This window comes from Calidris pugnax, unplaced genomic scaffold (genome assembly GCF_001431845.1).
Source record: "Calidris pugnax isolate Ruff unplaced genomic scaffold, ASM143184v1 scaffold298, whole genome shotgun sequence".
NCBI classification, from domain to species: Eukaryota; Metazoa; Chordata; class Aves; order Charadriiformes; family Scolopacidae; genus Calidris; species Calidris pugnax.
In genome coordinates, this window is record NW_015091152.1 from 1563292 (window position 1) to 1590315 (window position 27024).

At 41.5% G+C, this 27024-nt stretch overlaps 1 protein-coding gene across 7 annotated transcripts in view; it reads right to left on the reverse strand.

Annotated features, from left to right (window-relative positions):
- Nucleotides 1-27024, reverse strand: part of LOC106898163 (potassium voltage-gated channel subfamily KQT member 1-like) — a 534664-nt gene that overhangs the window by 484062 nt on the left and 23578 nt on the right. For all 7 annotated transcript variants that reach the window (XR_001413887.1, XR_001413886.1, XM_014959270.1 and 4 more), the window contains exons 3-4: nucleotides 21648-21738; nucleotides 3912-4038 (exon numbers count right to left, since the gene is read on the reverse strand). Coding sequence is in view for 5 of the 7 variants with exons in the window: in XM_014959270.1 (XP_014814756.1) it covers nucleotides 3912-4038; nucleotides 21648-21738 (218 nt within the window). In the remaining 2 variants the exon portion in view is untranslated. The remainder of the gene's footprint in view (nucleotides 1-3911; nucleotides 4039-21647; nucleotides 21739-27024) is intronic.

Consider the following 27024-nt stretch of genomic DNA (forward strand, 5'->3'; position numbering starts at 1 on the left):
TGTAAACACCTGGAATTTAGAGAGGGTTTTCTCCCCATTGCATCATAATACAGATCTTTGCCCCAAATAAATGGTCCTTACTAAACTATCAGACATACACATATCCATCTGATGACCATCACTGAAGGAGGAAAAGATTGGCACTTAGGAAATGGGTTTCAGTCAGGTAGCGACAGTAACACAGATTTTTTTATTTGTAGTTTCCACTTTTCTGAGAGTGTGTTCTAGATGGTACAGGTATTTCAGTTTTTCTTCAGACTTGTTCTTCTATCTCTGCTTCTTCTTTGAGCCTAATTTTCATACTAGTTTAATATCTTTAGGCTTCATATACTAACCCCAGTTTACTGGTTCAAACAGTCTTATTTTACGCTCAAGGTTGGTCTTCAGCCTATCCTTCTGTGTTTACACCGACACATTTCAATCCCATTTATTTTCAGCCACTGATTTTTTCCTTCAGCTTTCCTGCCTGCTTGTCAGTCTCTTTATACCTCCTTCTCCTAGACCCTTACATCAGCATCCATCCTCCTGTCACTTGACTGAGTCTATAAGTCCCAGTCCTTTCCTCCTACCCTGCCCACTCACCTCGGCATTCGAGCCTGGTATTTTTCCTTTCCATGTGCCCTGGGCAGTTTCAGGAAGAGTGCTATAAAACCAAAATCAACAGATTTTCCACTTCCAGCCCCAGCACTGAAACCTGAAATCTGTATTGAATCTTTGAAAAATATAGTCTCATTCTCCAGCAGAGCTTTTTAAACATAAATAAGCTACCAGTTTTTCAGGGGCTTGCTAGTCGGTCATCTTGGAGATGATTTTCAGTGATAATTAAAAAGCTGTTTTCTCATTAAGTATCAACTATCTACTTCAAAGTGTAGAAGTGCTAGTGGTTCCACCAGAACTGCTTTTTCAGGAACATTACATGAAATGTCTCCACGAGACTCAAACTGAAGCAGAGACTTGGCATGGAGAATATCAGGATAAAGAGCCAATGTTCGTTTAAATAACTTCTCAACTATAACAAGCATTAGCATTTCGATTAGCATTAGATTAGTATTTATGTTAGTTTTTAAATAAGGAAGTGTCAGGAAGCCCTGGTAATTTTAAAAATTGAATTCCAGCAATCTAGAAATAACGACATGGATATCCTTCTGAAACATCCTGTCTACTTACATGTTGGCAAACATCTCTGTGCACACACAAGAGGTGCAGAAAGACAAAAATGACACATCGTCTACTATATAATATGTGGACTACCAGTGTAGATGCCAGACGTACATAAAACACATTCCCTGCCGTTTAGCACGTGTAGAACACAGATTTGAAAACCTAGTCCACTGCTAGTCCACTGCCCCTGTGAGCCACTCACCAGTGGCTTGCTCTTATGTTCTGAATCCCTGAGAAATTCCAACGAGCTGCCATCTAAAAACCAGTTTGCCAATGAAATATGAATTATGCATAAACTTCAGCACATCATATAGCAATGCCTGTAACGCAGCTTACCTGAGTACTGCTTTTTTTGAGCAAAGTTTACTTTCTATTATCTCAGCTTTTTGATTAAAAGCATTAATCATTTTAAAATTTAAAACAGTAAAAAGATTTGCATATATATTTTAATTTCTAGTTGTCATACTATTTTACAGAATGGAAATAGCCGTTAGCTTAGAGGTGTGTTCTTAGTGCTCCGGAGATAATATGACATCTAATTAAATAAACAGATTATATTTGAATATATACATATTTGGATTTGATTTACATCACGTTCTTTTTTGCTGAACTTCTGTGCCCTATCGGCACTGCATAAGTTAGGTTTATACGAGCTTACTGGAGCCTTACATACCAGGTGCTGATGCTTTATCAGAGCTGTATACATAACCAATCAAAGGTGCTCATAAATAAAGTTCTATTATGCTTTGCTTAAGGATAATATGAAGAAGCATGGACAGACAAAGTGATTTTTCTAGGGATTCTTGGTATGCTGGGAATGAATTTTTTTCTATGCCCCCTAACAGGTTCTTTAATTACAGAATTGTCTTTTACATGTAATCACCTATAATCTGTCTGCAAAGACACCCAGTTATATGTTAACTATTTTATGCCGCATGAAATGCAATAATATTATACAAGTTTATAAAAGAAAGTAATAACTAGGCATGGCTACTGAACCACTTTCTGGAAAAAGACACTATTTTATGCAGCATGAAATGCAATAATATTATACAAGTTTATAAAAGAAAGTAATAAGTAGGCATGGCTACTGAACCACTTTCTGGAAAAAGGCACCAAAATTATTTTTATTTAAAATCAGAGAGGGGAAAAAGGAAAAGAGAAGGGAGAAATTAAATAAGTTCAAAAATGCTGCCTAAGTTTTCTAAGAGTTAATCCAAATTTTAATGTGGACAAAAACCCACATAAGAAATCTCTCTGATGTCAAACACATTTCAATTATAATTTCTAACTTTAAAATAAAGACTTCAGTATCAGCAAAAGTGAAAAAAAAACTTCATTATTTTACATTCTATTCTAATCCTTTATTTTATTTTTCTACTGTTTGTATTTTGTTCCTGTTTTGAAAATGATGACTCAGTATGATTTTCTCATTCATGGCAGATACATTTCCCACCTTTAGTTTGTAGACACAGTTCCATCTGCATTTCATGTGTAGACAAATCTTGACTTTAAATGTATTGCATTCTTAGCAGGATTTAAAGTGTAAAAGCAGTACTGATAGCTTTGAATGCACAACCAACTGTAGTCATTCTTAGCTTTTCTTAACAAAAATCCCTGTATTTACTCAAAGGGCTATACAAACATTAATGATTACTGTGGCAGATGCACAATACCAGTATCTAGAACAACTATCAAGTTGAAATCAGAGTTTAATGGGACTGCCACATTTTCTCCTGCACCTGTGTACTCTAATACACCTACCTAAGAAGCATTTCTTCATTGAAAAAGAAGTCAAGAACACGATTAGGAGAAAAAACGTTACCTATAGGTTTCATGGTTAGATCATGAAACTAGATCAGTTCTAGAAGCAGCTGTAGAATTTGTTTGTATGTAATGAAACGCTTCTTTCTCACTAACCCAATACTGAGTACAGTATCTAATCACATTATTCACTACCCACATCTAAATGTATTATAGAATATGTTGTTTCCCAAGTTTTTGCACTAAATTTCATAAAATCACAGATAGTTAAGGAAGTACCGGCTCGTTCTCTCCCCTTTTCACCTCTCCTACTTCACTCTATTTAAAACTCAATGAGTTGGTGTTTGAGTAACCTAAAATTCACAGGTCATTGGAGTCTAAAAAAACCATGGGCTTAAAACAGAACCACTGATTTTATGGTCTACTGCAATTTTGTCTGAACATCACCTTTTATCAATCCCTCACTGTTCCATAGGTTCTATTAGTCATCTCTTCCCTTAAAGTCTCTCATACTCTGGAGGTGCTACCCACAGTAGCCCCTCAAACCATCTAAAACTGCTTAATTTTAGTACCCACCCAGGGCAAGAGTTATACTTTGCACATTTCCATGTTTTTCCCAATTTATACACACCTTTGTGTTTGCTTTCTACAGCAGACCTAAGGAAGGATTTTGTGTTCAAGATCTTGTCTATTTTCTCCAATTACACAAGTAGATTTAGTAAAGATTTCTTCACTTTACAGTTTTGCCTTTCTTAAGCTGATGTCTGCCTGTGCCACAGCCATATCTTTAATGTTCATTCCTAGCAATCCAAAAGAAGAAATAATTGCACAGGTTCACAAGGCAGATAAATGCTTTAGTGACAGACATAGCTCAGAACTGCAACATGGTCTCTGCAGCAGTTGACATCTTTACTTTAAAATGGATGATAATAGCAAATTTAAGAAGAAAAAAAAAAAAGGAAAAAAAAAAGGTTTTTAAATCTTACCGATAATTGAAATTGGCTTTCTGGCAAACCGTATTCTTCCCTGGAAGCCAACATACTTACTCCTGCAGCCTGCAGACCACAGTCGGACCACATACTCAGCACCAAAAAACACAACCAGAACTATTTCCTGTCAGAATTAAAAGGACGAAATATCAGGTTTTTTTCATGAAAAGACTACAGCTTACACATCTAATTCGTTCTTACGACTAATACAAAAAAACTTGTTGAGATGAAATATGCAATAAAAAAGATTGTGCCCAATTTGTTCACTTTTCATGCACATATCCCAGCCAATACATGAAAGGGAGGTGTAATCTCTTCCTGAATGTGATTTGCATGAGTAAAAGGATGGTTTAAGCTTAATTACATCAGTATATCATTGGGAAAAATACAGTATTCTTTTTGTTTATTTCAAAAACTTACAATTTTTTGAAAATAAGGAATAGGGGCTACAAGCATGTAATTCCTAAAACTAACACGTATATGAAACATTTCTAGATCATGAAAGAAAATTTATAAATAGAAAACCAGAAAGTGTAATGTCAACTTTTGTATTCAAAACAGAATTACAGTATCATAGAATATCTCAAGTTGAAAGGGACCCATAAGGATCATGAAGATCAACTCCCTGCTCCTTGCAGGATGACCTAAAACTAAACCGTATGACTAAGAGTGATGTCCAGATGCTCCCTGAACTCTGACAGGGTTGGTGTCATGACCAACCTGAGGAGCCTGTTCTAGTGACCTTCTCAGCAAAGAACCTTTTTCCAATGTCCAGTTTGAACTTCCCCGATGTAGCTTCACTCCATTTCCTTGTGTCCTATCACTGTTCACCAGCGAGAGGAGATCAGCAGCTCATCATCCTCTGCCCCCCTTAAGGAAGTTGTAAACTGTGATGAGATGACCCCTCAGCCTTCTTTTCTCCAGGCTGAACAAACCAAGTGAACCTCAGCCTCTCTTTGTAAGTCTTGCCATCAAGGCCTTTCACCATCTTGGTTGCCCTCCTCTGGACACACTGTAACAGTCTGATGTCCTTCTTATAATGAGGCTTCCAAAATTAACCGAGGTGGTGTCACACCAGTGCAGCGTAGAGTGGAAAAATCAACTCCCTTAACCTGCTAGCTATGCCGTGCTTGATGCACCCCAGGACACGGTTGGCCCTTTTGGCTGCCCAGGCACGCCGTTGACTCATTCAACTTGCCATAGAATCATAGACTCAGAGGTTTAGGTTGGAAAAGACATTTAAGATCATTGAGTACAACCATAAACCTAACACTACAAAGCCCACCACTAAGCCATGACTCTAAGTACCATATCTACATGTTTTTTAGATACCTCCAAGGATTTTGACTCAACTACTTCCCTGGGAAGCCTGTTCCAATGCTTGACAACCCTTTTGGTGAAAAAAAGAATCCTAATATCCAACCTAAACCTGTATTTCTGATCCAGGCCAGGATGAACTTAGGCTTGTTGAGCCATCAACCCAAATCCTCAGGTACCTTGCTGCAGGGCTGCTCTCCAGCCTCTCATCCCCCAGTTTGTACGTATAACCAGGATTGCCCCATCCCAGGTGGAGAATCTGGCACTTGCTCTTGTTGAATTTCATATGGTCAGCACTTTCCCAGTTCTCTAGTGTATCCAGACCTCTTTTTAAGGCCTCTCTCCCCTCAAGGGAGTCCACAGCTCCTCCCAGTTCAGTATCACTGGCAAATTTATTTAATGTACATTTGATTTCTGCATCCAGATCATTTATCAATACATTAAAGAGCACTGTCCCTAAAATTGAGCCCGGGGGAAACCCATGGGTGACTGGCTGCCAGCCTGATGTAACCCCATTTACCCCTTGGAGCCCAATCCATCAGCCAGTTGCTCACCCAACAAATTATGGACTTGTCTAGCTGTGCGCTGGACAGTTTATCCAGAAGAATACTGTGAGAGACAGTATCAAAAGCTTTGCTAAAATCCAAAACCACCACATCTACTGGCTTTCCTTGGTCAACTAGGTGAGTGACCTTGTCATAAAGGGAAATTAAGTAGGTTAGGCAGGACTTTCCCCCTGTGAACTTGTGCTGGCTCTGACCAATGAGTGCATGGTCTCTTAAGTGTCTTTCAATAACTCCCAGAATAACCTTCTCCATAATTTTACCAGGCCCTAAAGTGAGACTGAGAGACCTGTAGTTACCAGGGTCTTCCTTCTTACCCACCTTGAAAATCGGGACAACGTTTGCCAGCTTCCAGTTGACTAGGACTTCTTCAGAATCCCAAGACCATTGAAAAATAATGGAGAGAGGTCCCCCAATGAAAACAGCCAGTTCTTTCAGTATCCTGGGATGAATCCCATTGGGCCTCATATATTTATGAGCATCCAGCTGGAGCAGCAATTCTCAAAGTAATTCAGGGTCAGCTGGGAGTTTATCAACCCCCCGGTCATGGTTTCCCAAGACAGGGCTCTGGGGGTCCCAGGGTCCATCATCAGTGTTGAAGACAGAGGCAATGGCAGCATTAAACATCTCCACTTTGTCTAAGTCCCTATTTGTGAGGTGACAAACCTCATCAAGCAATGACCCAATGCTATCTCTTATTCTCCTTTTGCTATTAACATATATGGTTGTCATTCACAGTGCTGGCCAGCTTGAATTCTAATCAAGCTTTGGACAAATTTTCTCCCTACATTGGCAAACAGCATCTCTGCAGCCTTGCCATGTCACCTGCCCTTGCTTCCACTATTCGTACTCTCCTCTTCCACCTAAGTTATAGAAGATTGCTGCTCAGCCAAGCTGGCCTTCTGCCCTGCCTGCTTGACTTCTGACACTTCAGAAGTGCCTGCTCCTGTGCTCTTAAGCGGCTCTTAAAAAATGACCAGCATTCAAGGACACCAAAACCTTCAAAAACAGATTCCCAGGGGATCTTACTAAATAGATCTGTCAGCAGCCAAAAATCTGCTCTCCCCACATTCAAGGTCAAAGTTTTGCTGGCAGTTTTTCTCCTATTGCCAACCATTTAAAACTCAACTACTTCATGGCCACCGTGACCAAGACAGCCACCAATCACTGTTTCACCCACAAGTCCCTTTCTGCTTACAAACAAACCTAGGATGATACCTTTCCTAGTTGGCTCACTTACTATCTGCACCAAGAAGTTATCTTCAGTATGCTTCAGAAATCTCCTGGACCTGTTTGTGTCTACTGTATGATATTCCACATTGATGTCTGGGAAGTTAAAATCACCCATAAGGACAAAAGCAGTTGATCTAGAGATATCCTTTAACTTCTTTTAGAATAATTCATTGGTGTCATTGTCCTGGCTGGGTGGTCGATAGTAGACTCTGACAAGAACATCCTCTATATTTGGTTTCCCCTTCATCCTTACGCAGAGGCTCTCAACTGTGTCATCACCAGCTCTACGTGCCATACAGTCCAACCCCTCCCTTATATACACCACCATCCCTGCCTCACCTTCCCTGCCTATCTCTCCTGAAGTGCCTATAACCATCAGTCATGGCACCCCAATCACAGGACTTGCCTTTATGCTTATGCCAATGCAATGTCATAGCTCTGGGAGTAAGCCAAAGCTTCTAGCTCCTCTTGTTTACTCCTCATGCTGCGTGCTCTCCAGTGTACTCAGCACATCACTAGCACACCGTCCTTCAAACACTGGCTTGCCATGCCCAGGCTTATCTCTAGCAAGCCCGGTTTTACCCCCTTCCCCCTTCAAATCTTGTTTGAAGCTCTTCTGATGAGCCCTCGTAACTCATGCCCAAGGTCCATTTCCCCTGTTGAGACAAGTGTCCTGCAGGCCTGGTGTCGTGTAGACCAACCCATGATCAAAATCCCAAAAATACTGCTAGTGATACCAGGACCAAAGCCAAGTATTGATCTGCTGGGTCTTCCTGTTTCTTCCCTCATCATTCCCTGCAACTGGAAGGACAGAGGAGAACAGCACTTGTGCTCCTGATCTCTTAACCACTTGTCCCAATGCCCTGAAGTCTCTCTTCATTGCCCTTGGACTTCATGTAGCAATTTCATCACTGCCTACCTGAAAAAATCAATAAGGGATCATGGAAAATCAATTTAAATAAAATCAATCGGAGGGCTGTACCAAATTGGGAAGTTTTCATATCTTTAACCTGCTCCCCAGGGAGACAGCAGACTCCCCTAAGAAGTAGGTCTGGTCTGCATAGTGGGCCTTCTCTTCCCCTCAGAAAAGGGTCTCCTTTAACAATGACTGGGTATTTTTAATTTATGGAAGCAGTTTTGAGGCCGGGTGTAGGCCGATTTAACCTCTTCGACACCGCCAAGCTAGATGAACCATTGTCCTCATCGTTGTTCAGTTCCAGTTGCAGAGCCTCATACCTGTTATGCAAGGGCACCCGCATACCTGGGAAGTATGCCTGGGGTAGTTACGGAGGAGACACACCTGCTGTGCCAGGTAGGAACTTGTCACCATTCCCCCCTATCCCTTAGGTCACCACATTCAGCCAGGTGGAGAGAGGATAAGGGAATCTTATCACGTGTCCTGTCTGCCTGACAGATCTGTCCCGGGGAAGGCAGGCTGTGGTTTTTCAGTAATATCTCTCTCTCTCAGACTCCCTGATACTCCTCAACCTACTCACCTCCTCCCAGAGCTCTGTCACTAAGCTGAGGAGTTTCTCTACCTGGACTCTCAGGCATGCTCACTACTGCTGGCATTAGAGTAAGGCACACGCTGCAGCTTGACACCTGGGTGGCAGCATCTTCCCATCCCAGCTTTGTCTGGGAACCTGTGTCAGCCGTGGTGGGTGCAGAGTTTAGAAAGGACATGGCCTTCTGCTGGTTGGACACCATTGCTCCCTGATGGATCCGGCAGAGCTACAGCGTCCTTCCACGCAAACCGCTGTGCCATGGCCTGGTCGCTAGTGCTCCCGAGGGGTTTCTTATATAGGGGTAGGAGGGACTCTTGGCCCTGCCCAGACCTTGTTAGCTGCTGTCACATGAGCTGTGGGCTCCTGGCAGCTCTCTCTGCTCACCTGAAGTTCCCTCGGTTCAGGAACCCCCCTTACACCATGCTAGGGCTTTCCACTGCTGATGGGATCATTCGGGCACTGAGGTGAGCAGTATGTACACAACACATAAAATAGAAGATCTCTATTTCAATATTGCTCCCCTCTAAAGCACCAGATCGTAAAGCACTTCTGCAGAACCAAGGATCGGTATACTTTGAAACACTTCTAAAGAAATCAGATCCGTAAAGGATCACAAAATGGACAGATTTGTTGAGATCTTTGTTCGTTCCTTCCTTGTTTTCCTCCGCCAGTGCAATATGCTAGCACAACCGAAACACAGCTTCTAGGATTTGTTCCAACCCAAACTGTATCCTGTAACTCAGAGTCACCAAACACCTACTATATAAATTACAGCTTTGGAAAATATTTGTATTTTAACTTAAACACACTTGCAATCTGTGCCTGGGGAATTCTAAAGCACCCAAAGAGTGAACACACTTAAATCACAATTTTCACTGAATAACAATGCCAATATGTCTTTAAGACTGACATTCTGAATGGTTGAAAAGAGACCAAAATATTTCAAAGCTGAAAAACAGATAAGAAAAACTCAACAGTACTATGCAAAACTTCACATCAATTTTGACTTTTAACAAAGTTAGGTTAACATTTCTGTATTCCCTTTTACCTCCTTGTTTTGCCTGGAATGAGAACCAAGAAAATATGCACAGTCTTCCTCTGTTTTCATGTCACTTTCAGCCTGACTAAAACCAAGGATTAGTAGAAAGCCAAGAAAGCCTACAACCCAGTTTCAAGGCAGAAGCACAAGAAAATACACAGCAAATTAGCTCCACAAGTTTGGTTTTTATAATTAACGTATTATCTAGAGCTTCTGCAATTAATACTTCTAAGTTTGTGCTCTGGCTGAAATCTAAAGACAAACATTTACTCAAGCATAATAGTCAAAGCACAATTCAAGAGCAATCTTCAAAGGGAAACAATTCTTGCATTTCAGGGATCTTGCAAAATGCTCTCTCATTTATTACATCGTCTACATTTTTAGCAGGTTCTTCGTGTCATCATTCAGTAGCATTTCTTTCAAGTCTCTTCTGAAGGATTTCTTATTTCCACCAGAGGAAGCAGGACACTGTGTACGAGGACCTACTAGACCTCCTGGAGGAATGGCACTGCAGCTTCACAATCATGAGCACTTCTTTCTGTAATTATGTAGACAGCTAGTACCAAAGCTTGAACTGAAAGAGCACTTCAGAAGCCAACAGTTCTACATCCTCATCTGCAGACTAAAATGGCTGAGTTCCACTGAACTCTGCCTTAGAAATTCATGTGTTCACAGTCTTAGAGGAAGAAACACAACTAGAAGGCAGAGCTTATGGTGATTTTGTTGACAACGTTGGTGACTTTGACAAGGGAAGATACCCTTGACAAGGGTCAATATATCTTTGACACCCATAGCAATTCAAATGAAAACATTTGTCATCCAATTGCCTCAAAGGCATGCTTCTGCCACTCAGTGGCAGTTTATTCAATGTAGGTCCTAAAAGACAACACTAATGGCAGTGGGAGACTCATTTCTACAGATACTGCACATTAAAATCACTGGATCAGTGAGGTAAAAAAATGTAGAGAAATGAGACAAGCAATAAGTGCAAAAACTTCTTAGGCATTGGTTATGCCTCCATGAACCTCTGAAGGTACTTTTCAAAGCTGAAATTAAATCTATATCTGGCCTGAGGGTATTTTATTCTCAAGGCAAATTCCAGAACCTATGAATTTATTTCAGCTACCAAGAAGAAGCCACCTTGGTGACATCTAGGAAATCCTGATGAATTCAATAAGGTTGCACAGTCTATGAAAAGAAAAAGAAATTGTTGACAGGAAGGAGGAAGGAGGAGGAACATCCATCTTCAATAAACTTGAAATTAATTACTGATCTCAGTTCATTTTGTCTGGGACAGGTGTTCACATTACCAAAACCACAGCAATTAACACATTTGTTGGCAGCCTCAGACAGGCCAAAGACCAAAAGAGCATGGAAACTGGACAAACATCATAGCTTTATAGGTGGTCCCTCCAAAAAAATAGAAGAAAAAGAAGAAAGATTAGGAAACTTACACTGCTGTTGTATACACTTCTAATGAAAGATAGAAGGCATCCATTTCCAGGGCTGTCAAGGCTGATCAAGCTTCACCTCACTAAATTCACCTTTAAAAAATCCCTAACCTGCCTCTTTTTCCTGCTATACACATAAACACTTTTCAGAACCTTAAATTTATTGCCTCACTTTTACCTTCTGGTAAAGAAAAAACCCCAACAGTTTTCTGGAAAGTCAGAAAAAACACTTGTTCTCACTGAAATGGCAACAAAAGATGGTAAGGAGTTCTTGTGGACAAAACACGAACCAGAAAAATTCTGCAAATTAAATAGTATGCCAAATAAGCTCCCTAGTGACATCCATTTGTATGTCAGTTTGAGATCTTTCTGCAGCTTTCTGAAATTTTCCAGAACCCTTACCTTCAAAATGGTATTACACTCACAAGGGTCCCGCAAAACCTTTTTATTTAGGCTCCCAGTAGTATTTTTGCTCTTCTGCAAATGGGTGAAGAAAGAAAGAAGTGATGGAGGATTCTCAGCAGATTTCATAAACCTGCAAAGCCCTTTGGCTTTAACAGAAAGGCAGGGATGAACTCCTCTAACGAAATCAAAAATAACACGTAGGAACAAACCGTTACCTCAAAAAAATCAGAGCCACATCAAGCTTGAACTAAATAGAGCTAATTTATATCCTTGGCTACTCTATCTAGCAGTCAGCTTTCAGCATCAGCCTTCCATTTTTCTCAGCAGCCCTTCTCTGAACTATGAGGAAAGAAAGGGAAAGCAAAGATGCATATCCTTTGAACAGAAGAGCTGCCATAAACTGTCAGGACGTTTGCCATGACCCATTGAAGGATCACAAGACAGGTGTGGAAAACCACAGAGCATCATCCTTTGGCTGGGGCACTGAACGTGCGCCGGAGGCACAGCCAGCGGCACGCTCTGTTGACAAAGGTACCAGTGGAGAGGGTCTTTAGGAGGTGCTGCAACCCAAATTATCTTCCAGGAAGCGGAGCGCAGAGTAAGGAAACAACAGTGCAGACCAGATTCTTCACACTCACATGATAGTCTTTTCCTGTTTTGTTAGTGGTAAAAGATACTCCTGGCAATTCAAACTGCCACGGTAACGCTAGGGAAAGCGTCTAGCATGCAGTCCTCTGTAAAGGACTGACAAAGAATATGCTTACAGATTTTAAACTGGGTTTCTACTATCTAATATCTCCGCTAAAGTCAGTAGCAGCATTCCATTTTCCTCTGCTTGTCCCTGTTGTCTGGGGAAAAAAAACAAAAGAAGAAAGGCACACCTATAATATTCTTTGCCCCACCAGGTGGAAGTCCTTAAACATTTCATCTCTTTTTCTTTTTCTTTTTCGTAAGTCTAGCCACCACACAAGTCTTTTTTTCTTCCCCACAAAACACATACTAATTTTTATGCTATTCTTAGTATAACTCCATTTTATGACTTTTATTTTAAAAAATGAAAAAAAAGAAAAAGCTTAAAGAGAAACATGTATGCAAATAACTTCCATCCGTATCTAATTCAATAAGAAACTCCTGTGGAAAAACCATCAACTTTTACCCAAGAGTGTCACTGATGACAAAATAGAAAAATGCTCACACTAACACAGAAATTCAGTATTTTATACAAGAGCATGTGTAACTGAAATATATAGCTTGGAATTTACAATATGTTCCAGTACAGTTATGGATAACTGCACAGGGGAAGCAGGAGAAGGGAAGGAGTTCGGCTGGAGTGATTAAAGGGCACACATGAAAAAGACGAGTATTTTCTCAGCTGCAGCTGTGTTTTAGGTGGAGAGCACACACAAGGCTCTCTTCACTTTTTTTATTGGAATATTTAGGTGCAAGGGTAAAAGGAGGAAGTGGGATGGCTAAATGAATAGTGTGTGCTCACGAAGATTCAATCAAGGAATGGCAGCTCAAAACAATGAAGCCTCAGAAGCAGGCATAAAGGTTTAATAGTCCAAATGTTTGCACACGTGTACTTATGTCCAAAATTTAATCTGATAACCTGTCTTCAAGGTTTTCCAGTCCCTAGAGCTGAAAATGTCAATTTAGTGACCTGCTTAGCTTAATAGTTACTCAAATGCTATGAAAAGCTACTGATACTGAAAGTACTTATTTCTGCCACCATGCTTGCTCTTATAAAGATGACAGACATTGTATGGGAAAAGATCCAATAGATGGAAGAAAAGATGCCAAATGCTGCTAAGTGTCCTACAGTATCATTAACTTTTTCAGACTTACATCTCTTAGATGAAACCAATACAGTAAATGTCTGAAAGTCTGTTGTTTAGATACGAATGGATTTGTTTAACATTTCTTATAAAAACAACTACCATTCAAGCGAGCTAGGTGAGTCAGATGGGAAGATTTACTTTTTAATTCTACTTAGGCAACAATTTTTCTACAAAGAACTACAGTCTCAATTACTTTTGAGCAGGACTTTTTTTTCTAGAATTGCTTAATTCAGAAAGACACTGCCAGGACAAACACAACCAAACAATGAATCAAGAAGATTCAAGGAGTTAGTGCCTGAAGTTCTTCATTTCTCTATAGATCCACCAGTACCCCACTTCCAGTTGGGAAACTTCCAGTTTCCCAACAGTGTGTCTTGAAGCCTGACCTCCTCTAGTAGGAGGCAAAGGGTTTAGCTTGCTCCTGGTGTGAAAATCCACCTCAGAACTGTCAATAATCATATCCACGTTTCTTAACCTTTTTATTTGGGAGGGTCTCAAAATTTCGAGGGGAGGAATTGGAAAAATCCTGCACATACCTCTCCACCTTCCTCTCACTCCCAAGTAAGAAATGTTTCTCTAGTCTTTTGGGCCACATTTTGAAAACACTTTGCACAGAAAACTCCCTAGAACTAGAGAAGGAACTGAGTAAACTTTTACAAAGGGCATTATGAGTTAGCCCTTTGTTAATTCCTCTCAGCCATGCTTACTGCACAATGATTTCTATTTTAGATAGTTGAAAAGCACACAGCAGTCATCCAGCACAACATCTTCTGTACTGCATCAGGGCAACCCACAAGGTAACAAAAGCAACAATAATAATTTTATCATAATTCACATTGAGAAGCTTGAGAGTTCCATTTGATTCCAGAAAGACTATGGCAGCAAGATTACTTAGCAGGCAACTTAAACTTATGGAATATGGTGAAAGACTTGCAGACTCAATTTTTTTCCTAATATGTTTAATGTATGAAACAATATGCCGTATCTATTTTAATAATGTTTTATATTGTAATATAATATTCCGGATCTATTTTTTCATCTTCTGAAGGACCAACAAGAAGTTCAGAAAGAAACAAGGATTCTCCTTCTTGTTTTCTCTCTCACAGGTTTACAAGGAATAAAAGAATAGAGAAAAAGCTTTTGAGTCATTGAGTATTCTAGACTAATAGTTTGACTCTTCCATAGTTCAAAAGAAATAGTGTATTTTTCTGCTGAAGTAGTTTACCTGTCAGTTCCTTTAAGGGCCTGGACACCTCGTTAACACCTACTGTTACACAGGCAATATACACTACACAAATATCACAAAATGCCACTAAATATTATAGCAGCTACTCTGCATGCTCTACTCTGCAACAAAAATCCACTATCATCTGTAATAAATGACCTGGTGAGGCCAGCAGGAGTACCTGTGAACTTCATGTATTAGATTATCAACATATCACTTTATTAAACAGACCTGGAAAAGGCCCTAAGTGCTTGTGTCGTGTGGCAAAACACAGATTTAGAGTTATAAATTGGCACAAAAGCAGGAACTGGCTAAAAAATCCACCATTTTTCTTTCTAACAGTAATTGCTTTGATGGGATGGAGAAACTGCCCTCAAACCTGTTAGAATACATACACTTCTCCCTAAATCATAGAGAAGACTAAATTCAGCTTACATACCATGCAATCTTATTTGTAGTGTCGTAACAGATTAAAGATGACAGCATTTTATAACGTGACTACGTAGCTTAAATGGGAGAAGGGATAAAAGCAGAGGCAAAAATAAAGGAAGAGGAGAGCTCCTCCACTGCAGACGGGAAGAGCGCGTCCTCTTTATAAAAACACACACTTTGAAAATGGTGTCATCAACTCACCACTTCCAAAATAAAAGAAGAGTCGTTCTGAGGTCCAGTTCAGAAACAGAGCAGTTAAATACCAATATCCCTTGGTACTCTGAGAAGCCTAGCCTATATATACAGCAGGAAGGTGTGTTCGTGGGGTACGATGCAGAAGAAATCATTACACAAAGCCAAAACCCAGCAGTGACTTCAGGAAAGACACAGAACAACGTGACCCATCTGCAGCCTGGAGCTTTTTATGAGATCCTCCCCTTAAGCCCTGACTACTAAATAAAGCCACAGCATGAGCCTCTCTCCCAAAAAGCTTAAGCAGCAGCTGATGTGGGAGCTCCTAATCTTACATCTCAGCCTGTTCTCCAACAGGATTTTCAAACACAGGATTGTTAATAAAATTTACATGCTAAATGTAGTCACTACATCAGGCTTGCTAGTAACCAAGGAACTGAGAGGGCAGTGAGGGCCTGCATCAGAGGCAACAAGCGAGGACCCTGAACACAGAGTCTTTAAGGGTATTGTGTACCCTCTGGTACTGTACCACCATGAACTACAGGTGTTAACGTGTTTGGAAGATAATGCCATTGCTTTTTCCGGCAAAGAAACACGTCAGAGGAAAGCGGATGTGTAAAGACTGTCTCCCAAAGGAAGAGGTACCACGGGAGCTGAGGTCATCCAGAAAAACCACTGGGACCCAGTATCCTGCCCTACTGAAACAGGGAAGGTGATCCCAGCTGAAACATTGAGGCTACACACCTTGTTTGTGGCTCTGCTGCAGGAAACTTCTAGGACAGCACATGCCCTTTAAGTTTTATCCCATAAGCCTGAGAAAAATACAGTAGGAAACCACCCATCAGGAGAATGTGACTAGAATGTAGTGACCCCTGGTGAAAGCAAAAGAAAACTCTTTTCCTATTTTACCTATTTTAGGAGATAATAGTTTGTAAGAAAGACTGCCTTTTTTTTTGCACTGAAAACAGACCACTATCAGAAATACAACAATGAACTAATTAAGCTTTACGTCCAACCCAGTATATCCATTCCTACACAGTTTTGCCGTTCCCGCTTACCCAGAAAATGTTGCAGTGATTTCACATTTGGGTTATGTGCTCTGAACTGGAAAGCACATTAAGACAGACAACATTAAATGCATCATGGCATACAAATAGAAATTAAATTAACAAAGTTGAATCGATATGATTTATAGCAAAAACATTCTGTTTTCTCAGTCAAGAACACTCTTGGTATTCTTAAATTAAAAAAAATAATTAATATCAAGGTATTAAAGAAGTGAAAAAATTCCCTTTAACCTACAACACTGTCATTAGACAAATTGATGATTTATTCTATTGTTACTCATAGTGTGTAAGAACATCACATGTATGATGAAAATAATATTTTGTTCTTGTTTTTAGAACAGCACATTTAGTGGAATTACTCCCACGAGCTACTAAACTCTCTTTTTGCAAGGTCTTTTACACTAAAAATAAAAATCTGTCTTTTGTAAACTACCACGGTGACCTCTCCTGGTAGAAAAATATATGACCTCTAACCATGTAAACGCTCAGTCGGATTAATCCTCAAAGGAGGTATTACACCTGGCCCACTTTATAGTTTATTTCTTTAATGCCATTTCCTTAAAGATCTAGATGCCATTTAGAAATCAAAACTGACACACAAACTACTAGATGATCAAGAAAATATGACAGCCTTCTGATGTGTAGGCAAAAGCCTATACAAGAGGCTTTGGCAACTTTTTAAATTTTTCAATAGAATCATCTTAGATTAAGATAAAATGATAACTGTGTATGTTAGGGAATTATAATCTGGAACAAAGTGGAAGGGTAAAATATTACCTAAAAGGAATATGATGAAGGAAGCCTGGAAAAATAGATGGACATAAGCATATGCATGGTTTGCTGAAAATACAGGATTTTTTTCCTTTTCAGCCATAAACTTTTTAAACAGAAACAATAATTTCCCTGGGAAATTTAAGTTAAAATACTCCTAAACAATTAATTTATTTTTAATCTCAGTCATGTATCTACTATGATCTTACACTCAGACAACTTCAAGGTTTGTTTATGGTCATGCAATAGGTCTGTGCTAATACATCAGCAACTCTTTGAGAATGGCTCAAGATATTTTTTGCTTTGAATAACCACCCAGCAATAGGAACTAGTGAAAATATATACATTTTTTCTGTATAATACACACACACCTGAAAAAAAGCTTTATACAGCAGGAAGCAGACATGTCCGTGTAAGATTGTCCAAGCAGACACGTCCAAGAGAAGAAAGTGGCTGAAGAAAAATCATAACTTTAAACACTGCAGTAGATAAGATTTTAGAGGATCACGCTTAGAACAAGAAGTATAAAAGGAAGACTTACTTGCAAGTTACAAATATTAAAAGTTTAAAAGAACAATTGAGCAAGCAGAATTTTTTGAATGAAAGACATAAGCAATCACCACTGATTTCATTGATCTGTAGAACTCATGGGGGAAATTTCAACAAGTGAAAGCAAAAAGAAGTAAAATGGTTAGAAGTCTGGGAAATATGATCAACGGAAATAGAGTCGACCCATGACAGGAATCCAAAGTAATGATAAAAGTGTATGTATTTATTTTAAGAACAAGTAGATTAAAACCAACTCCAGTATTTCAAGACTAACTTTTTCTTCTCTTAATTATTACCAAACCACTTGTAAATATATCAGTGAGGAACTGAAGTATGAAATTACTTCAAGCAGGTAGGGATTTCAATTAAAAAGAAATAATACTATGCCTATTCTCTTAATTTCTCAGAATACGGATTTTGAAAAAAAAAAAAAAGACATTAAAAAAAAGAATAACAAGCAACAGGTAGGGATGATGGAACAAAAAGACAGCTGTCAGGTTGCACCATCTTCAAGATCAACACTCTTCAAGAGCCGTGTTCCTGTCAGAAAAGTGCATGGGGACACAGTGCTGCAGATCAGGCAGGAATCACAAACTCACTTCAGGAGCACTTATGAAAACCATTGGGAAGGTAGCAGATAAACACAAGTAATAATTAGCAGTCAAGTCTATCAACGGCAGAAAGCGAACAGTGTTGACTCAAGACTGACTGTAGGAAATCCCATAATCACTGCTCTGGTACTTGGGCACGGCACGATGATTTGTGAGAGTGTATCCCAAGTTCATAAACACCATGCTGGGCAGGATTATTTCAACAACTTGTTCTTTGTGTACAATAGAATAAGTTCTTTTTTTTCAGCGGTCCCAGCTACAGAACTGCCCGTAGCCATCCCTCACGCTGCTCTTTTGGCTCCACTGCTGCACAGTTTTGCCAGTTTGGCCCGGTGATCAAAGCGGGGGATTCCTTAAAAGGGCACCTGCTCCAATATTTAGGTCATGAGATACTGGAGGAAACACACAGAGACATCAGCCAGAGGACATAAAAGAAGCATGGCAGACTTTTTGCAGAAGCCAGGTGTTAAGCACTTAGTGAGCGAAATCAGGACCTGACAACAGGCCGCTGAAGGTGCCATCATGATGGAAGTTTTGTCATGGATCAAATGATCAGGATAAGAAGGCAGACAAGGTCTTCTTTAAACAACTCAAGAAAGTTTCTAGATCACGCCCTGGTTCTTAGAGAGGACTTACATTCAGCTAGCATCTATTTGAAGCGCAACACAGTGAGATGCCAGCAATCTGAGAGATTTCTGGAGTGTTTCAGGAGTAGCTTTTAGATACAGGTATTGAGTGGGCAACTGGGAATGAAACACATTGGGCAACTGGGAACGAAACACAGCTGGATCTGCTGTTCAGATATATAAGGAAAAAATAGATGGAGATAAGCAATGCCTTGGATGTAGCATCCAAGAAATAATGTAATTCAAGATCCTGAAGGGGGTACAGACCCTATGCTTCAGGAGAGCAAACTTCCAATTATTCAGACAACTGATAGTTGGGATCCCATGAGAGGCAGCTCTGAAGGGTCAACAAGTTCAGGAGACTTAGCAGGTTTTTAAAGACAACCTCCTCCAAATGCAAAGAAGTGGTGAAATCTAACAACAGGAAAACAAAGGGAAGTAATTATCCCCCTTTACTTAGCATTCATTAGACTGCATCTAGAATACTACACCTGTTTTTTTCCACCAGTACAAGAAAGACTTTGATAAACTGGAGCAAATTCAGCATAAGACCATCAAGGTGGTTAGGGTGTTGGACCACGTGCCATATGAGGAGAGGCTGAGGGAACTGGACTTGTTCAGCCTGGAGAAATCATAGAATGGTTTGGGTTGGAAGTGACCTTAAAGATCATGGAGTTCCAACCCCCCTGCCCTGGGCAGGGACACCTCCCACCAGACCAGGTTGCTCCAAGCCCCATCCAGCCTGGCCTTGAACCCCTCCAGGGATGGGGCAGCCACAGCTTCTCTGGGCAACCTGTTCCAGTGTCTCACCACCCTCACAGCAAAGAATTTCTTTCTAGTATCTAATCTAAATCTCCCCTCTTCCAATTTAAAACCATTACCCCTTGTCCTGTCACTGCACTCCCTGACAAAGAGTCCCTCCCCAGCTCTCCTGTAGCTCCCTTCAGATATTGGGAAGCTGCTCTAAGGTCTCCCCGGAGCCTTCTCTTCTCCAGGCTGAACAACCCCAGCTCTCTCAGCCTGTGTCCATAGCAGAGGTGCTCCATCCCTCTGATCATCTTCGCGGCCCTCTGCTGGACCCGTTCCAACAGGTCCATGTCCTGAGGACTCCAGAGCTGACACAGCACTCCAGGTGGGGTCTCACAAACGCAGAGTAGAGGGGCAGAATCACCTCTCATGACCTGCTGGCCACGTTTCTCTTGATGCAGCCCAGGATGGGGTTGGCTTTCTGGGCTGCCAGTGCACATTGCCGGCTCATGTTGAGCTTCTCATCCACCAACACCCCCAAGGCCTTCTCCTCAGGGCTGCTCTCCAGCCATTCTCCGCCCAACCTGTATTTATGCCTGGGATTGCCATGTCCCAGGTGCAGGACCCTGCACTTGGCTTGGTTGAACTTCATGCGATTTGCACGAGCCCACATCTCGAGCCTCATTGAGCCATTGACCACAATCCTTTGGGTGCAGCCATCCAGCCAGCTCCTTATCCACCAGGTGTTCCATCCATCGAATCCATTAGTTTCTAATTTTGAGAGCAGGGTGTCATGCGGGACAGTGTTGAACGCTTTGCACAAGTCCAGGTAGACGACATCTGTTGCTCTGCCCTTGTCCACCAAGTGTGTGGCAGTATCATAAAAGGGCACCAAATTTGTCAGGCAGGATTTGCCCTTGGTGAAGCCACGTTGGCTGCCTCCAATCGCCTCCTTATTTTCCATGTGCCTTAGCAGAGATTCCAGGAGGATCTGCTCCATAATCTTACCAGGCACAGAGGTGAGGCTGACTGGTCTGTAGTTCCCTGGGTTCTTCTTTTTTTCCTTTTTTGAATATCGGGGTTATGTTCCCGTTTTTCCAGTCTGCAGGAACTTCACCAGACTGCCACGATCTCTCAAATATGATGGAAAGCGGCTTAGTAACTTTATCCGGCAGCTCCCTCAGGACTTGTGGATGGATTTCATCAGGTCCCATGGACTTATGCACCTTCAGGCTCTTTAAGAGGTCTCAAACCTCTTAAGGATTCATTTCAAACCTCGAAATGAATGCACGAGGGACCTCTGAGCTTAATTCCATACAAGAAGGTTATTGAGAAGATGAAGCCAGGTTCTTAACAGCAGTGCAAGGCAGGAAGATGAAAGAAAACAGACTATGACAGAAGGATGAAAGACAACAAACCAAAGTTGAAACAAGAGAATTTAATACTAGACAGAAGGAAAACCTTCTTCACCTTGTGATATGGTCAGACATTGGAACAGGCTGCCCTGAAAGGCTATGCAGTCTCCATCCTGGAGATTAGAAGTCACCACTTAGCAAAAAGGAATTACAGTAAGAATGCTGAGATTACGACACATTGAGATCAGAGGATTTGAGTGGCTAAAATACAGATATTGTGAGCAACTGTTTAAAAGTTATTTATTCCATTTTTATCAAGAATGCTTCATCTCCATTCTTCACCTCTTAAGGTGATAGCATGTGATGGGAGCTCTTCCTTCCTGTTCTATATGCTGGCAAACCAGGTCGACAGCACCCACTTACCCCTGAGACTCAGATACTTCTGAAGAGCCTGGTTCATGGCTAATTTTTAACCATAAGACTTAGAAGAGATATGTTTGAAAAATATGTTCCTGCCTATAGAATATCCTTTTCCACGTACAGCTTCATACCTTATAAAAAGCAAGTATATAAAGTATAAGAGTATATAAAAACTGTTAATCTATCAAACACCCTCATCATTTACAGATTTAGAAAATAATCACCCCCATTAAACTACGACCTTCCTTTAATGAAAGCAGGTAATATTTTAAATGTCCAGGAAGCATGCTTTGCATGAGGATTTTCAATGGTTAACTCCCTCACTCACATACAGCAATTTAGATTTAGTCAAACTGACTAGAGTCTTTCCCAAAAAAGTTCACTTACCATCCAGAAAAGGGTTCCAGTGGCAAATTCAGAATAATGCTCTATAGTAGACAGCACACTGAATATTAAACAGATGAGCACCAGGAGAAATCTGTAAAATGAAAACAGTGTTTAGTGACTTGTCAAGTTGAACTGCAAATCTAGATCTAGATTTAGCTTTCTCATTCACATAACTTTTTTCATCACAAGTACTTCATGTTTAATCAGTTTGTTCTTGCTAGTCCAATGAATATAATCATTTTGCATCCAATAGCTTTTAAAAAACATGGAATAAAAATGACAGAATGGCTGAACAGAGTTAAGTCAATAGCTAAAACTCACATTATCAACTACGTGGACAGTGAGATTGAGTGCATCTTCAAAACGTCTGCCAATGACACCAAGCTGTGTGGTGCAGTCAACACACTAGAGAGGAGGGATGCCATCCAGAGGTTCCTTGACAGGCTTGAGAGGTGGGCCTGTGAAAATCTCATGAAGTTCAACCAGGCCAAGGGCAATGTTCTGCAGACGGGTCGGGGCAATTCCAAGCACAAACACAGGCTGGGCAGAGAATTGAGCAGAGAGCAGCCCTGAGAAGGCCTTGGGGGTGCTGGTGGATGAGAAGCTCAACATGAGCCAGCAATCTGCACTTGCAGCCCAGAAAGCCAACTATATCCTAGGCTGCAATAAAAGAAGCGTGGCCAGCAGATCGAGGGAGAAGATCCTGCCCCTCTACTCTGCTCTCGTGAGACCCCACCTGGAGTACTGTGTACAGCTTTGGAGCTCCCAGCATAAGAAGGACATGGACCTGTTGCAGCAAGTCCAGAAGAGAGCTATGAAGATGATCAGAGGGCTGGAGCACCTCTCCTATGAAGACAGGGTGAGGAAGTTGGGGTTGTTCAGCCTGGAGAAGAGAAGGCTCCAGGAAGACTTTAGAACAGCCTTCCAGTACCTTAAGGGGATCCACAGGGAAGATGAGGAGGGATTATGAAGGTTTGTAGTGACAGGATGCGGGGTAACAGTTTTAAACTGAAAGACTGTAGATTTGGACTAGATATTAGGAAGAAATTCTTTGTTGTGAGGGTGGTGAGGCACTGAAACAGGCTCCCCAGAGAAGCTGTGGCTGCCCCATCCCTGGAGGGGTTCAAGGCCAGGCTGGATGGGGCTTGGAGCAACCTGGTCTGGTGGGAGGTGTCCCTGCCCAGGGCAGGGGGGTTGGAACTAGATGATCTTTAAGGTCCCTTCCAACTCTAACCATTCTGTGATTCTATGACAATTTCCCATAGAAGCTTGTCAGAGTGAATGTTTCATGCTTTACTGGTTGTTATACAGCTTATGTGCTGCAGTAGAAAGGTATCATAATTGATAATGCATTAATGAGAGTAGAATATATGACATATGACTGAAGAACAGTAACTTCATTGAACCATGTTCCATCAAATGCATTCCATAAATTCAAAGCATTACATAAATACAGCTGAAACAGCTACTACCACAGTATTTCTAGTATTGCTATTCAGATTAAGAAAAACATTTGGAAGTCTCTAAAAATTAACTCCTGCCCCCAAAAATAGTTTAAAAAAGCAAAAAATAGTTCTAAAAAGTAATGAGAATTGGGAAAAAATATGTGCAATTGAATCTTAGTTGATTAAATGCTTAAATGCTGACAGAATACCCATTACTTTAATGTGTACAAAGTCTTGTCCATCTTTCCACCATTGGTAACATGTTAAACAGTTAAACAACTGGTGAAAATAAATGATATATGAAGAACTCCGATGGACAGACTAGAAAGACAGACTTCTGATATGTTTGTACTACAGTTTTCCCCATCTCTTAAGGTCATGCAGAAAACAAGAGAAAAATGAGAAAACCGAAATTTCTTCCACTAACAGCCAGAAACATTCCATCTTGTGTACCAGCTCGTCCAGCTGTCATTTCCTCTGATTCAAAGCCAAGAGGTTGTATCTGAACGCCTAAACTCTCAAACCAGTAATTAAATCTTTAACAGTCCTGCATGGAATGAGACATTTTTCCAATGAGAAACCCTTCTGAAGAAGATAAACACTGCTGACAAGGCTAGTTCAAGAACTTCAAAATAAATGACAAACAGCCCTGGTGGCTCTACTGTTAAAATTGTGAGATTTCAGAAAACAGATATACACACAGTAACTATATTTAGTGTGCTTTTGGAGACTTTTACATGAAAAATATAGTAGGAAAAGCTTATTAGGAAGGGCAAAAATTCCTGTTCAGCCTAGAGACCAGTGACAAGACAAACTCCTAAGGAGTCTATCCAGGGACTTTCCCTTTCCCTGGTCAACATTTTCATCAGTGTTCCAGAAGAGGAGCCTGGAGAAGAGGAGGCTGAGGGGAGACCTTATTGCTCTCTCCAACTCCCTGAAAGGAGGGTGTAGAGAGGTGGGGGTCGGTCTCTTCTCCCAAGTCACAGGCGACAGGACAAGAGGAAATGGCCTCAAGTTACGCCAGGGGAGGTTCAGGCTGGATATTAGGAAAAATTTTTTCATGGAAAGGGTTCTCAGGCATTGGAATGGGCTGCCCAGGGAGGTGGTTGAGGCCCCATCCCTGGAGGTGTTCAAAAGACGGGTTGATGTAGTGCTGGGAGGTCTGGTTTAGTGATGATGCTCCTTGTTTGTTGTGTGGGTGTCTATTTTTGTCAGTTAGGTTGACGGTTGGACAAGATGATCTTTAAGGTCCCTTCCAACCAAGAAGATTCTGTGATTCTGTGAAATGCACCTCATCGAGTCCATGACACCAAACCAGGGGCTCAGTCAATAAACCTGAGGGCACAGCCACCAGTTAGAGGTGTCTAGACAGGCTCAGGAACAAGCCTACAGGAATCTTATAAAACTCAATATGAACACGCCTCAAGTCCCGCACATGGTATGGGGCAGGCTCAAACCCACACTGGATGAAGACTCACCATATCTTGGGCTGCATCCCCTGTAGCCCTGCCAGCATGTGAAGGGCAGTGATGGGTCCCTTTTGCTGGACTACACCTGGGATAGTGAGCACCGATGGGACCCCAGGGTACAGCACAAGAGGTGACAGACCAGAGGGCAGAAGCAGCACGTGGACAACCATGACCTAGCAGGAGGATGGACAGGTGCCATCCCTCTAATGGTGGCAGAACCCTGCTCCCTGCTCCTACTGCCCACCACATCTCCCACTTGCCTCAAAGTCCTGTGCATCTTCCAGTCACCTCATCTGTTCCCTTCACCTCTTCCTGCCCCCAGGGGTTGTCATTTTGTAGAACATCGTACACCACGTATTCACAGGCTGCCCTGGGACCGGCTGGTGGGACCAGCTGCCTCTTCCTGGCTAGATGAGAAAAACAGTAACGCTCCTGCCTATGGTATACCCAGAGACCCATGTTTTTTATGTCCTACCCCACATATTTTCATAATTCTCAGTGATTGGATGGTTGCTCTTTTTTTGAAATGGTCTAACTTGATCTCAGACCACCCTCTGACCAGCTGCTCATTTCCTTGGACCAAGAAGCGCTCATAAAAACATATATATACTTTTTTGCATATACATAGGTTTCTACATATAGAAATAGATATACACAATATAAAGACTATATAGACTATAGACTTGTGGTGGGTGCCAGACACCCACCCAACCACTCTCTCACTCCCCCTCCTCGACAATACAAGGGGAGAAAGCAAGATGAAAAGGCTTGCAGGTCAAGATAAAGACAGGGCAACCACTTACCCATGGGCAAAACAGATCCAACTTGAGGAAAATTAACTTATTTAAGCTATTTTTAAAATAATATTTTATATTTATTAACATTACCAGTTTAAAAAGATTTGGATAGGGAGAAACAGAGAAAATTAAACAACTTCCCCCTCCCTTCCTTCCCCAGGGTGAACTCCTTCATTCCAGGTCCTTCACCTCCATCCCTCACAGACACCACAAGCCACACAGGGGGAAGGGGAATGTGGGGATGTGTTGAGCCCATAACACTTTGTCTCTGCCCCGCCTTCCTCCTCCTCACACTGTTCCCCTGCTCCCGTGTGGACCCTTCCATGAGCTCCAGTCCTTCAGGATGAACCTGCTTCAGCATTGGCTCTCCAGGGGCTGCAGGGGAAGGTGCCTGGAGCATCTCCTTCCCCTCTTGCTCCTCTCACTTTGCTGTCTGCAGGGCTGTTTCTCATGCTTTTTTCCCCTCATTCCTCTCTGCTTGTGTGGCATTTTTGCCCTTCCTTAAATCCATTTTCTGAGACACACCACCCTCTTGGCTGAGGGGCTCAGTGTGCCCTGACGTGGAGCCAACTGTGTCTGGCACAGGGCAGCTGTGGCCATTCCTCAGAGGGGCCACCCCTGTAAGCCAATGCTGCCAGGATTTGGGCACCAAAACCCAACACAAGAATATATAACACAGAATACAGAAAATAAATATAAGTACACATATAGGCGTTCCTGCTTGAGCAGGGGAGTTGGACCAGATGATTTCTAGAGGTCCCTTCCAACTCTAACAACTCCGCGATTCGGTGATACAGCTATAGATATAAAGGAGTATACAACTAGGCATAATATGTTATTTACTCACAAATGTACTATTTGTACTACGACAGAACAAGAGGGAACGGCTTCAAGCTCCAACAGGGTAGGTTTAGACTGAACATTAGGAAGGAATTTTTCACAGAGAGAGTGGTCGGGCATTGGAACAGGCTGCCCAGGGAGGGGGTGGAGTCCCCATCCCTGGCTGTGTTTAAGGGACGTTTAGATGGGGTACTGAGGGACATGGTGTAGGGGAGGACTTTGTAGAGCAGGGGAGATGGTTGGACTCGATGATCCCAAGGGTCTCTTCCAACCTGAATGATTCTATGATTCTATATACACACACTACAGAGTATATAGATTTTTATCTGCATATATATGCGCAGGGAGCAGTGAGAGTGAAGCTACTCCATTTAAGTCAGGCACCAAGGGGGACACTGGCACAGGCAAGGCCATGCCCTGACCCCCCGGGAGGCAGATTTGCAATACCTAAGGAGGGCTGAGGTGGTGAGAGCAATCAGCTCCTTCACCCTTTCAGTGATGATGTCTAAAGAACAAAGTTAAAACTTTATCAAGAAGTGTCATTCCAGATGTGTTTGAGGCATCAAGGAACCTAACTAACCTTGAATAGGATGTGAAATGAAACAATGTGTCTTACATGTTATTTTGCAGTTGCTGAATTAGACATAAATTCGAGCCAACAGCGTATCCCAAACTAACCTTTGGTAATTATAATGCTAAAATACACACCCCTTTGTGAATAACGAGCATGATAATCAAGTAACTTCCCTAAATATTTTAAACTTGAGCTTAGATGCATATGTATAGTTAGGAGTGGCAAATGAATCACTATTGACCAATCAGCTGT